Source organism: Eumetopias jubatus, unplaced genomic scaffold (assembly GCF_037043125.1).
Source record: "Eumetopias jubatus isolate StellerSeaLion01/CBP00866 unplaced genomic scaffold, mEumJub1_p1.0 scaffold_4, whole genome shotgun sequence".
Taxonomy (NCBI): Eukaryota; Metazoa; Chordata; class Mammalia; order Carnivora; family Otariidae; genus Eumetopias; species Eumetopias jubatus.
Window position 1 is genome coordinate 136,794,589 of NW_028274810.1, and position 14,285 is coordinate 136,808,873.

Genomic DNA, 14,285 nt, shown 5'->3' on the forward strand with positions numbered 1-14,285 from the left:
TTTATAAGACATAAAGATTATCTCAGGGGATGAAAGGTGCCGCTGAGAAAATATAGTCTCTGATAGGGTAGCAGCGTTGCACAGTGACAGATGGCAGCTCTACTTGCAGTGAGCGCAGCATAATGTATACAGCTGTCAGCTCACCGTGTCGTACACCTGAAACTGATGTAACACTGTGTGCCAAACACACTGGAATTAAAAAAAAATCATCTCAGAATTTTATAAGGATTATGGCATGTGTTTTTGTTTTTCTTACAGGGACTCTATTTGAAATCTCATTTTCACTCAATAAATAATTTTTTTCCATTTTTCCCTGTAGTTTCAGATATTCATGAAATAGCACTATACTGTGTTAAAATGAAATGCTAAATGCAAACATTTAAACATTTACACGTTGCCCAATTCCTAATTGTACCAATAATTTGGGGGAGTTTGAGAAGTTACATTTATTATGAATAATGTTAAATCAATGTCTAGATTTTATCTAAACTTCACAGCCCCAGAAAATGCAGTGAATTTCTCAGATTCAATGGAAAGAGCTACACTTTGTCTCTATCATTTGGCTTTTTCACAAATCTCCATTTTGGGGGAAACATTTTTGTGATACTAGAAGGAAAATATGAATCATTCTTATGGGTTAAAGTATCTTGGGCCAGGATTTATTAGAGCCTTGGCCAAGACTTTATCTGCTCTCTCTTCATGTACAAGTATTGGCTGTTTCCTCTTGGGCTGATAACGGCACAGATTCTCATTTACTCTCTGGTCCATTTTCTTCTCATTCATGAATCAGCTTTGGCTAAAGGTTATTTCAGAAGCCAAGCAGGTATCATCAAAAGATACTTTTGTGGCAGATAAATAAGTGTCAGTGACAGTGATATCATCAAGCTCTGTGCTGAAGGGATCTGACTCCTTGATGACACTGTAATTTAGGGCCACACTGTAGTTAGTGGGTTTCTCCACTGGTTTCTGCTTGCATTTGCAGAGCTTGCTGAAGGCTGCACGGAATTTCTGGGACATGAGATTGTAAATCACCGGGTTGATGGCACTGTTGAGATAAATGCAAATTCTGCAAAAGAGCAAGAACCAATTTTCTTGGAAAGGGCTGGAGAGAAATGAGTTGACAACCACAAGAGTCCTGTAGGGCATCCATAAAAGGGCAAACAGAATTACAACCACTGCCAGCATCTTGGTGACCTATGGAGAAATAAAGAGAAATGCAGTGCAAACACAAATGAAAACAAAACAAACAAATTAAAATAAAACACCTCCCTTCCCCTCCCAACCCCCGCCAACCATTAGTTCCCAAGAGGTAGTCTGAGACAAGGGCTTAAATGCAGGCAGTTTATTTGTGAGATCATCCCAGGAAGCAGGATTAAGGGTAAAAGAGAGAGTGTGATAGAAGAAGAAAAGCTAAAACAGGATGTATTATTGCAATGACTCTCCTTGTGGGCAACTGTGGATCAAGTAATGCATTTCAGGATTATCTGTCCAGGGAAAGAGAGGCTGGGGCATTTATCCACTGGCTGCCAATCTCTGCTTTGTTGAGGAGTGCCCTTGGGGGCTTTAACTGGCCCACACTTCCTTGATTCTCCTGCATGGAAGCTTATGGGGGCTTTAAAGAGAAACTTGAGGCAGAGAAGATAGACAGGGGACAATGGATCCCAGAATCAGGATGTTTTCTGCAAGCAGGAACCATCCACTGTAGCAATGGCTGCAATCAGGGGCCAGCTAAGAGAATGTGACTCAGGCCACCAAAAATGTCTACGACAAGTGTTAGGAGACCTAGATCTAATCCCGTCTTTACTTACCTTATATGTGGCCCTGAGAAATGATCTTAACGTTATAGCTCATCTGTAAAATGGAGCCAATATTGCTCCCCTAAATCAAATGAGGTAACATAATAGTTTGAAAAGGATAAAATATCTTTTAAAAAAGCCAATGGTTGTTGAATGTCTACTATGCTCCAGATGCTAGACTAGCTGCTTTACATATGTTATCACATTTCAAAGGCTGAAAATCCTCCAAAATAGGTATTGCATCTTCCATTTTTCAAATTAGAAAATGAAGTGCAGGTGCTGGTAAGTACTTTGGCGGAAGTGGTGGAGTCTTAGAGCCGGGATTGGAAGCCAAGTCAGCCTGGATCCAAAGTTTTGCCCTTCCCACCATACAGCTCTCCTTCAGGGTAAAGGGAGATGCAGGACAGAGTAAACAAACTTTGAAATTTTACATAGAGTTGACCCTACTCCTAAGAATAAGCCATGCACAGGAGCTAGGACAGTAGGTAGGATGATATTAATATCCAAGATTGCCCAGGGACAAGATTATCAAAGAGCATAATTTAGCAGATTCTGGAGACTGACCTGGACTGAGTTAAATCATTTGGTTTTGTCCATGTTAAGTGGTTTTAAGACCTTAATGAAGTCATTCACCTGTACTTCCATGTCTACATCTGAAAATATGCCTGATTATATTGTTCATTTACTTCACAGAGATACTGAGAAAGTAAAATTTAAAAATAATGAACGTGATAAGGGCTTTGAAACTCTAAAGCACTATGGAAATATTACCTTTGATTAATGACAATATAAAGAGACCATAATATTTCAGTTCTATGGAGGACATATTAAAATTGTAGCAGGGGTTACCTTTGGGTGGAGAAGATAATAATTGATTGCTTTTCTTCAAAAGCAACACTTTATACATTTTAAAATAAGTTTTCAGGGGCACATGGCTGGCTTAGTCAGTGAAGCATGCAACGCTTGATCTTGGGGTCATAAATTCAAGCCCCACGTTGGGTGTAGAGATTACTTTAAAAATAAAAAAATCTTTTACCTCTGAAACAAATAATACATTATATGTTAAAAAAAAAGAAAATAGCAGGAAGGGAAAAATGAAGGGGGGGAAATTGGAGGGGGAGACGAACCATGAGAGACTATGGACTCTGAGAAACAACCTGAGGGTTCTAGAGGGGAGGGGGTGGGGGGATGGGTTAGTCTAGTGATGGGTATTAAAGAGGGCACGTACTGCATGGAGCACTTGGGTGTTATACACAAACAATGAATCAGGGAACACTACATCAAAAACTAATGACGAGCCCCACGTGGAGTGTGGAGATTACTTCAAAAAACTAATGATGTAATGTATGGTGATCAACATATAATAAAATTTTTTTTAAATAAATAAATAAAATTTTCAGTTACCTTTAGTCTCTCACAGACTTTGAGAAATTCCAGCTTCCTCAGCCCAGACTTTCTAGATGTTCTGAACTTGGAAACTACCCAAAATGGAAGGAACAGATTCATCCCCCCCCCCCATCCCTTTTGACCTTCCGGCTGTTTTACTAAAGCTAGTACTAGCAGCCTCTATCTTGTTCTGGCATTGAGGGGGATCCTGTTTTGAGAGAGGGCTTTTTAAAGGTCTTTAGTGTAGAAATAAAGATTCTACATCTAGACACGTACTCTGTCATCAGTATCTACTATAAATTCATCTCCCAACCTTGTACTTAATCCTGGTAATAGAATCCATCTTGATCTGTGTTGGCAAATCTCCCTTGTCTCCCTAGCACATTTAGTCTTCTGATCCTGGGGCTCTGTTTTACTCTTAGCCATATCTCTTCTACCTTAGCTAGGAAACCCCTTGTATCCTACATTGTGGGAGTGAGGCTACTCTCTTGCTGTTATTCTTCCTGGATCTGTAGTAATTGCCTCTTTCCTTGGCTATCCAAATATTTGCTGTAAGACTTTTCATCTATGGGCACAAATAGACTTTGTCTTTTTTTTTTTTTTTTCTTTTTTAACCATTACTATCTCTTTTTGAACAACTCCTACTACTTCCTTGCAGTGCCACCTATGAGCTATCCATCTACTCTCAAGGCAGGAACTAGTATTTCCAGTAGATATTAAGTACTCCTAGTGTCCACTGATTCTAAGAGATAGGTACTGAGTATGACAGAAGAGGCTTACTTTGATTTGTGTTTGAGGATAACAGAGACAGCTTCATAGGATTTTTAGGTAGACTGGTGAATTCTCCAAATGCTATAGTTTCTTGGGTTAGCCATAACATTAGTTCTCTGGAATTCCTTTCATGGAATAAGATCAATCCCATTGTGCAATTATTTTCCCAAAAAAACTTCATAGGTAGATCTTGTAATACCACATAAATATCCCATGTGTTTTGATGAACTAGCTAAAATCTTTATAAAGTATACTAATCACCATAAATTGATCAATTATTGCCAGTACTCCTCTGAATGCATTGCTCATTGCTGTATAATCCATCCAGCGACATAATCATAGAAGATAAATATGGAGATCACTAGAATTGAATCTCCAAAAGATATATCTTAGAATTTTCCTTTTATTCCTTTGCATGCTAAGCATTTAAGACTGGAATTAAAGTCATGTTTAAGAAGAGGGTTAAAGGGCGCCTGGGTGGCTCAGTTGGTTAAGCGACTGCCTTCGGCTCAGGTCATGATCCTGGAGTCCTGGGATCGAGTCCCTCATCGGGCTCCCTGCTCGGCAGGGAGTCTGCTTCTCCCTCTGACCCTCTCCCCTCTCATGCTCTCTCTCTATCTCATTCTCTCTCTCAAATAAATAAATAAAATCTTTAAAAAAAAAAAGAAGAGGGTTAAAAGAACAACTGGGGAGAGAGAACCAATACTTATTGAGCACCTACTATGAGTTAGGTATAACTCTTTTTTTAAAGATTTTATTTATTTATTTGAGAGAGAGAGAGAGAGCAAGAAGGGGGAAGAGTCAGAAAGAGAAGCAGACTTCCCGCTGAGCAGGAAGCCTGATGTGGGACTCGATCCTGGGACTCAGGGATCATGACCTGAGTCAAAGGCAGTCGCTTAACTGACTGAGCCACTCAGGTGCCCTAGGAATAGCTCTTTATAAATATCTGATTTGATATTCACAACTTCTTGTAGATTATAAAATTTATTTTATGATTGAGGAAACTTGAAAAATACTAGTGATATTCTCAGGATTTGAGTCCATGTCCTTCAGACTATTGAGGTCATTCTTTTACATTTATATTTCCTCTATATAAGATAAATGAAGTTGAAAGTTGTGTTTAACTCTTGATCTTCATGTCAAAACCACATCTATTTAAAATATTTCAATTCATTCACTCAACAGCCAACATTTGGAACATCTGCTGTGTGTAAAGTGTTAAATTAAACCTATCTCTATACTGCTTATTCTCTATCATCTTGTCCTGAGCAAAGAACTGTTCTTGCTCTCAAGTTACTGTTTCCCTCCCTTCTAGGGCCATTTTGTCACTTTCCTGAAGCTCTCCCTGACCTCCAAGAATGTGCCCCAAGTCCCCTGTTCTGCCTCACTCACTGTTCCCTGAGCTTCTCTTCAGACTCAGTGCATGGAGGGTAGTTACACTTCATATTTTGCTCACTGGGGGGTAGAGAAGTTGTTCTGTGTGAGAAGGTGTAATTTTCACATTGGTTCATATAATACCAGATAAAATATTATTCCAGAGATTCTGACTTCTTTCAGAGATTAAGAAGGATTTACTCAGTCAAGAGGTTAACTGAAGCCTAATTTTTTTCTGAGCAGACTTTTAAGATTATGAGTAAATACTTTAATTGGTCCTAGGAAATCAGACTTAATTCAGTGATAAATATTCTGAGCTTTAGAAGAAGCTATAGTAATTATCATCTTTATCATCATCATCACTCACATCCCTGTCTTTGTCTCCTGTCTAGTACTCCAGGTTCTCTGACATCAGGTCACTACTTCATACCTGCCAAAATCCTCCCACTCCTTGCCAAGGACTAAGCATCCTGTATTTGAATCTCTGCTTGCTACACAATGAGGTTGCTACTATCACATTTGAGTTCTTTATGATGGCTCATGGTAAAGATATGTAAACATTATCTTATTTAATGCTTAAAATAACTCTATGTGTAAGCTAGTATTAGCTCTATTTTGCATATGGGGAAATTGGGGTTTACAGAATGTATGTGATTTGTCTAAAGACACATGAGTAGTCAGTGACAAAGCTGTGATTCAACCTAAGTCTACTTAAGCCAAAGCCCATGCTCTTTCCTTTATAGTTTGCTCTTTCTCTCTTTGAAAGTCTTTTGCATTTCCAATGATGAGATTTCTACTGTGTTATCCCCGTTGTGGTCACTTAAACACTTAACTTCTTCTAAGCATAAATCCAACATACATATTGCTGCTAGATTTCCAAACTTAAAGTTTGAATTTCATCTGTCTTTGTGTTTTTCTCTACAATTGTCAGGTGAAACATTGAACCCACATTTAATATCTACCTACCCCTTTTCACTTAATGTCAGTGAGGGAGCATTGTCTTTAAGAAAAGCTACAGTTTCAAGGTTAATATCTCTGCCATGTGCTTCCATAGCCCCCCCGGGCAAACTTTGACAACACTACCAAAACTTTTTATTGCAATGATCTATATTTGTCCACCTCTCTAATACATGGTAAGCTTCTTCAGGGACTGGGTAAGTTTATTAATTTCTTTGTCCTCAGAGATTTAGTACAGTGTGTGACATAAGAAAGCCCCCAGTAAATGTTGAATAAATTCAGGCATGGAAAGAATTATTTCAGAATTGTAGACATGATCCTTTATTGGATTTTAATACTCCAAAATTTTGTTGGAGGATTTTTGCAAACATTTTATTTTTTAATATTAAAAAATCTCTTTTAAGTGGAGATTGGCTAATTAATAAAATGAGTCCTTAATACATTTCAGCTTTTTGTTGAAATAAATATATTTAAAAATTTTAAGGAAGTGTGGAGTAAAATAAATATAATGATGTTTCTAAAATTAATCAAATGGAAAATACATCTCCAGTGGGATAATAGAGAATACATTTAATCCCACTCATAATTATTTTTAGTTAATTCCCAATACCTTTGATTGACCCTAATCACTTTCTAAAATATTCACAAGTTTTTAGTGTATCCATAGCTTGGATTTTAACAGCTCTTATTCATTACAGATGTAAACACCTAGAAAAAAATGTTCTGGAGATCAGTTTTCATACACTGTTGTTGGAGTTTTATTTCTATTGCTATTCCTTATCCCAAATAAAGGGGCAAAGATGCAAATCTGAAAATATCTTTGGACCATTGTTTTAAGCCTTGACAATTTTGCTAGGACAATGCATGAGATATGTGATGAGATGAAAGATTGCTTCTTTACAAACCTCTGTACCAGTATGTAAAATTCCTTGAGAAACAGTATGACACAATCTTCAGGGGAAAATGATTTTACAATATATTTGGATGGGGAAAGAATTTATCCATTCATTTAGGAGATTCATTTGCATCTGTCCTATGTTCCAGTCAATGTCCTGGCTCTTGATTTGATAACGATCCAGAGAGACATTGCTAATGGCTTCACGTAACTTATAATCTGATGAGTAGTTATAATACATTGTGACGAATCCAAAGACAGAGAAATTTTGGGTTCTATGAGAGCACCTGATCTGGAGTTGAGGTCAACGGGTGGTTTGTAAGGGCTCTCTGGTCTCAGTGACATCTAAGCCAAAATCTGGAGGTAAAGAGAGGCAGGAAGAGTGTTTCTGCAGAGACTGGATGTGTGTAGCAGTCTGGAGGCATGAGATAGTGAGGTCTATCATGGGGACCAGAAGTAATTTAGTATGCAAGTTCTGGGGTGCCTGAGTGGCACAGTCCATTGAGTGAACAACTCTTGGTTTCAGCTTGGGTCTGATCTCAGGGTCATGAGATGGAACCCTATGTTGGGCTCCGTGCTCAGCACTGAGTCTGCTTCAGATTCTCTCACCCTCTGCCCCTCCTGTTCATACCCTCTCTCTCTCTCTCTCTCTCATAAATAAATCTTTAAAAAAAATTTTAGTATGCAAGTTCCAATTGCAGGTCATGTGAATAAGTGGAACTCCATCTTTCTCTAGGAAGCTTGTGGAAGCCATTACAAAAGTCATCATTTTTACCTGATGAGGTGATGTCACACTCTGTGGGGTGCTTGGCCTTCCATTGCTACGACAAGAAGGAGAGATGCAGCTGTCAAAGGAGATACAGTGTCGAGTTCTGAAAATGTCAGCTCCATGAAGCCTTTTAGTAATGAGGAGGGAGGCAGCCACTTTTGCACAGTATAGTGAGGACAAGAAAGGAGGCTGATTAAGTTGATTAAATTTAATCGATTGATTAAAACATAGTATTGAGAGAGAGAGAGAGATTGCAGACATTGATGGTTGAGGAGAAGAGCAGGGAGGGAACAGGAGTTGCTAAGCAAGGGCCTTTGTCCTTGGCCACCATGGTGAAGGGTTATCTTTCTCACGAGGATCAGCTTGAAAATTTTAAGTCAAGCCCTACTATATATATTTTACTTTTCATTATATTTAATTATGTGGAATAGTGGCATATAGCTCTCATAAAAGAGTTTGGATTCAGTCCTTCTCAACACATCCTTTAGTAATCTTTATAAAACCTCTAGATAATGATCCTACTAGGGATTTCTTTTCTTCTTCTTCTTCTTTCTTCTTCTTTCTTCTTTCTTCTTTCTCCTTTCTCCTCCTCCTCCTTCTTCTTCTTCTTTTCTTCCTTCTTCTTCTTCTTTCTTCTTCTCCTTCTCCTTCCTCTTCCTCTTCCCTTTCTCTCTCTCTCTCTTTTTTTAATGTGAACTGGACAGATTTCTAGCTTCTGATTTTTAAGGTTGAGATTATGGTTCCTTCAGGGGACACTAGTTCAACTTGGCATGTATGTGCTGCATATGAAAAACCAGGCTAATTAAGTTCTCTATTTCAGCCTGCTAAGGATCCTTGTATTACTAACTACTATCCCTATTACTAGTACTATGACTTTTACTACAAGTTCTAAAACTATTAACTAATGTTTGTATATTGCTTTTAAAAAAAAGTGTTAGATTTATGGGAAAGTTGCAAAGATAATACAGAGTTTCCATCTATTTTACATCAAAGTCCCCCTATTATTAACACCTTTTATAGGTATGGTGCATTTGTCACAATTAACAAACCAATATTGATACTTTTTCTATGGAGTTAGTTAACTTCATACTTTATTCAAATTTCATTAGTTTTTTCCTGGTGCACTTTTTCTGTTCCCGGATCTTATCCAGCATACTGTGTTATATTTAGTCATCTCATCTCCTTAGGTTCCTCTGGGAAGTGGCAGTTTCTCTAACTTTCCATAATTTTGATGGTCTTGATAATTTTGAGGAGTACCAGTTAGGTGTTTTATAGAATATCCATCAATTTGAGCTTGGCTGATGTTTTCTCACACTTAGAATGAAGTTAGAGATTTGGGGGAGGAAGGCCACAGAGGCGAACTGCCATTCTCAACACAATATTTGAGTGCATGTTATCAACTTGACTTATGACTAATGTTAACCTCATATCTTGCTTTATTGAGATATAATATACATATAATTAAATTCACCCACTTAAAGTGTGTAATTCAAGAGTTTTTAGTATATTCCCAGAGTTGTACAACCATTACCACACTCTAATTTTAGAACATCTTCATCATCCTGAAAAGAAACCCCATACCCATTATAGGTCACTCCCACCTTCCCCAGCTCTAGATTGCCCTAGGCAACTGCTAATATATTCATGGCCCCATAGATTTGCCTATACTGAACATCTCATTTGAATGGAATTAATCTTTTGTGGTATGACTGGCTTCTTTCACTTGGCATAATGTTTTAAGGTTCATCCATGTTGGAGTATGTATTAGTACTTCATTTCTTTTTATTGCTGTATAATATTTTACTATTTGTTGGAAAAGGGACTGGTAAAAAAGAAGGGTTGCAAGAGGGAGATGCAGAGTCGATTTATTTTTCTCAAAAATGGAAGATATTATATCTTTGTTTTCTTGGGGAGCAATCCCACAGAGAGAGGAAAACTTGTGATCCAGGAGAGAGAGAAAGAAAGACAACTGGAAGAACTGTGCTCTTGAATAGGGAACAGAATGGGGTGCACAAGTGGTGAGGTTGGCCTCCTCTCAGTCATATACACAAAAAAAACACTTTTTCAATATCTTCCCCTTTTTCTTAGCCACACTTGATCTAAGATATCAAGATAATGCAGGAGAAAATTCTACCTTTCTTGTCAATACCCTGAATCCTGAATGGAGTCCTAACAGCAGCTAATTGTTTAATTCCTTGTATTAGAAAAGTACTTTCATTGTCATCAAGCCATTTTGTGTTTATATCCCTATGAAATCTGTAGGGCAGGTGTTATTGTTTGCATTTTATTGATGAGGGATGGAAACTGAGCTCAGAGAAGCAGAGAAAGGTCATACAACTCATATATACATATAAGTAGCAAAGCTAGTTATCAGATAGTCTTTTGATACTACCCCTAGATTTTTTTCTAGATAATTACAGAAATCAACATATATACAGAGCTGAAGACTTCCAATTGTTGTAAATAATGTTTATGAAATACTTGGAAAGGCCAATATTGTTGGCAGGAATCATCAGTAGTCCTGGGATTACATGTGTTTTTTTGCTACATTTAGAAAGTACTGATTAGAGAGAAGAAAGTTGTCATAACAAGGCAGAATAAGGATCCTTCACACCAATCTATCTCCTAGGGAAAAAAAAATAAACAGTAAAATTTAAAATGCAAAAGTAATAAAATGGAATAAAAAATAAAATGGGAACTTCTATTTCTGGGGCCACAGTCCAATTAGTAGCATGTTATTTGTGAGGATCTGATTACATGGGATTTGGGGACACTTTAATTATCAGCAATTAGTTTATTAATCTGTCCAGGAAGTTATAGGGAGTTGATTGACATCTCAGTTCTCTGGAAGATTTAGTTGGAATTCTTGCATTGATTCAGAAAAAAATTCTGACTTTTGATTTTATGTATGATTCAGAAAAGATTCTGTGCATGATCATGGGTCTTGCTATCATCTAGACATTCTTCCTTAGGAGAGAAAAGCTGCGGCATACTGCTGTATGTCAGTGAATGGCCAAGTCTAGTGGGTATGGAAGAAAGAGTTGGAATTGGCGTGTAACACCTTGGTTGCACAATCCCTCTCTGACCCTGAAGAGATTGGGCAGATCACACGACTTATGTTTGAACCTCATTTTCCAGAGTCAGTAAATGTAAAATCTATATTTCTCCCAAAAGTCTCTCCAGTTCCAACATTCTAAGAAAATCTAACTTATGTTACTCATGGTAACAAAATATTTAGACATGCTTGTGATCATTTTCACATAATTGGGTTTTGTTATTTGGGGGTTGTAAGGCCAGGCAAAGGGAAATAGTACCTGGAGCATAAATATTCCTCAAGGTACTGATAAACTATAGGAATAAATTCAATTCCTAATAATAGAGATTGTCAGTAATCATCTTAATTGCTGTGTTCACAGGAAGATGCAGTTCCCTGAAGTGCTGAAAAAATTACTAGAATTCATTTTAACTTCCTGTAGCTAATTAAGAACATGGTGCATCTCTAGACCCAGAACCCTGGCTTCCTAGCCTTCTATTATTTTCCCTTTTAAAGTTTATTATAACTGAAATATGGTTGAAGAACTTGAGTCATTGAGATGTATTGGAGCATCACCTTGAGAAGAAAGCAAATAATTGAATCCTCTTTTAGGAATACTGTCAATTTAAAGACTGAATCTGTAGAAGTTATAAAAGGAATGCTGAAATAAAAATTATTTAATAACAGGTACCAGGGTCCATTCAAACATTTGGTTGAAATTCAGTGGCAGAATATAAAGATTTCAGGGCAATATTAAATACTGTGGAAAAGCTTTCTTAAAACTAAAAAGGCAAAGCTATGTAAGAGGAGATGACAACCATATCAATAACTGGTGTTGGAAGACTACCACTCTTATAATGAATGATCTTCAAGAGCGTCAGAACAGGTAACTCTAATTTGTGGATCATTGTCTCTTTATTTGTTTTGAATCTCCCACATTCTATAACACCAAAGTTCTGTTTTTGGCTTCATGACCAGAGTAAATCAACAACAAACTTTTATTGGATCCCTAGTACACAAAAGTTTGGGAGAAGTCCTTAGTAAATATGCCTGCCACATAATAAGTGCTCAATGCACAGTTGAATTATTCCTGAGTAAATATTTATTTTTCACAAATGTTAAAATATAATTGTGGAGGTATGTGTAGGTTTAGGACTCTTTAAATTAGCAAAGTGTTCTAGTTCTTGTACTTCTGGCTGGAATATACCCAATTTCAAAAGTGTATTTCCTTCTGGAAACATTCTCTTGGTTAATGAATACAAAACAGTTAGCTTTAATATTCTAATGCCATTCTTTGAAGAGTAACAATACGTTTTATGTTTGGCTCCTGTCCATGTTCTCCTGCATTGCTACATTTTAACAAAGTGTTCTGTTACTGGGAATATTTTGCTCTCAGATGGCCTTCAGCAAAGTGATCAATGACCCTTTGCATTTTGTTACATAAATTGAGCCAGTTGAAGAATAAACTTGAGACAGTTATATAAATCTGAATTTAGGTAAGCTTCTACACTGATTGTGAGTTCTGGGATTTTCCTCTTCCAGAGGTGTTCTGCTTTGTTTTGACTTAGAGTCTGGCAATGTGGTTTGTAAAAGACAGTTGTAATCAATGTGGGGTGCTTTGTACTATGGAGTGAGATAATTGGTGGGGTTTAAAAATTGAATGATGGGACCACCAACGGGCTTAGAATCAACTCAGTTAAAGTATAATTAGTCAAAGTATAATAAAAGTGAATAAGGTCAGAGTGGTGATTTATGGTGGGGAGATCATGGACTGTCAAATCCTGCCTTGTGGATTACTTACAAATTTCTTGGCAAGGAGCCACTTATGGATGCTAATGCATGGGTTCGGTTCTTGACTCCACCTGTCAAGTACTATATCTAAATATTCCATTAAGAACTTAGAGCCATTCTGGCTAGAATTATAGAGTATTTTCTGGACTCTATTCTGATTAAAGATGTCCATGAAAATAGTAGAAGAGATTCACAGTAGAGAAATTTTGGTAGTATTTGGTGATGCTTAGGGAAGAAGTGGGGATTAAGGGAGAAGTAGGGATTACAGAAATAAATAGTGATACAAGCTTTTTAAATATAAATTTGTAAGTGTGGTGCATCCAGTGAAATTGAAAAAAAAAAAATGTCTCCACAATTGTAAGTGTGCTGAGAAAGCAGACTTGTCAAGCAGAGCTGTTCTCTGAGTGAGACATTTGTGGGGACAGGAAATTGAGCTCTATCTCCCGGGGGGCCATGCGCTGGCCCTGCCCTTGGTAGGACACATGAGCACAGTTGAGAGGTGGAGCTGCAGAAGGACATGTTTCCATATAGAACACCATGTGACCCGTCCTCTGTGACACCCCCAGATGCTTTACTGAGCATCACCAAATACCAAGTGTAAGGACGCTTATGGGAAACAGAGAGAGCTCTGCACCCAGGTCTGATACGGGATGAACCCTCAAAGCCCATTCTTTCTTTCAAAAGCCAAGTTAGAGCGAGGTACAAACACACAAAGAGTGGAAAAAGTGATAGGACCCTGAGCTATTCTGGTTTGTGGAACTAGAGTTCAGGGCTAAATTATACCCAAACCTCTCAGGGTGAGAGAGAGCCTGAGTGGCTGTGAGCCTCACTTTCTGAGAATATCTGAGTCTGTGTTAGAGGACAGACTGTGCAGTATTTCTTAAAATGTTTCAGTATAGAATGAGGAAAACGGGATGAAAATGGAAGACAGTCTAATCTAGCAATAGAAATTAGCAGATGAGAGGGAGTAAGAGCGTTCAGATATACGCAATGTCTCCTGCGTGCTGGGCAGTGCGCTTGGCATTTTCTTCATATCAGCCCCTACTTTATCTGCATTCTACCGAGGATAAAACTGATGCCAAGGAAGTCCTATGCTGATGAATGACAGCCACAATTTAAGGGCATGGGTATTTCACTGCAAAGTCTCCCTCTTCTCTTCACCATAATACCTTGAATTGGGGGCAAAAAAAAATTTCTTTTGAAGTTTGCAAAACCAAAAAACAGGTGGATTGAAAGTTTAGACGTGGTAAAGACTGCCAGAGTGGAACAGGAGAATGAAAAATGAATTCCTAGTTCGCCCAAGGGTTACACCTCAGCACCTACCAGAGCTATCCTGTTCCCTCCACTAAGTTCTGAGGGAACATGTTTTTTGAACGTTTCCATTTTGTGGGCCTTCATGTTAACAGTGGAGAACTAAAGATAAAGTTTGCAGCTGGACTTTCGGATTCGCTACCAGACTTCCTGCAACACTAGCAGCTATTGCAGTGTGGGGGTTTGAGGGTTGGTTACAGT

General features: G+C 37.9%; 1 protein-coding gene across 1 annotated transcript in view; it reads right to left on the bottom strand.

Moving 5' to 3' along the window:
• Nucleotides 1-786: 786 nt before the first annotated feature.
• TRHR (thyrotropin releasing hormone receptor) overlaps nucleotides 787-14,285 on the bottom strand; it is a 34,011-nt gene continuing 20,512 nt past the window's right edge. The window contains exon 2 of the mRNA XM_028122505.1: nucleotides 787-1,194. Coding sequence (XP_027978306.1) covers nucleotides 787-1,194 — 408 coding nt within the window. The remainder of the gene's footprint in view (nucleotides 1,195-14,285) is intronic.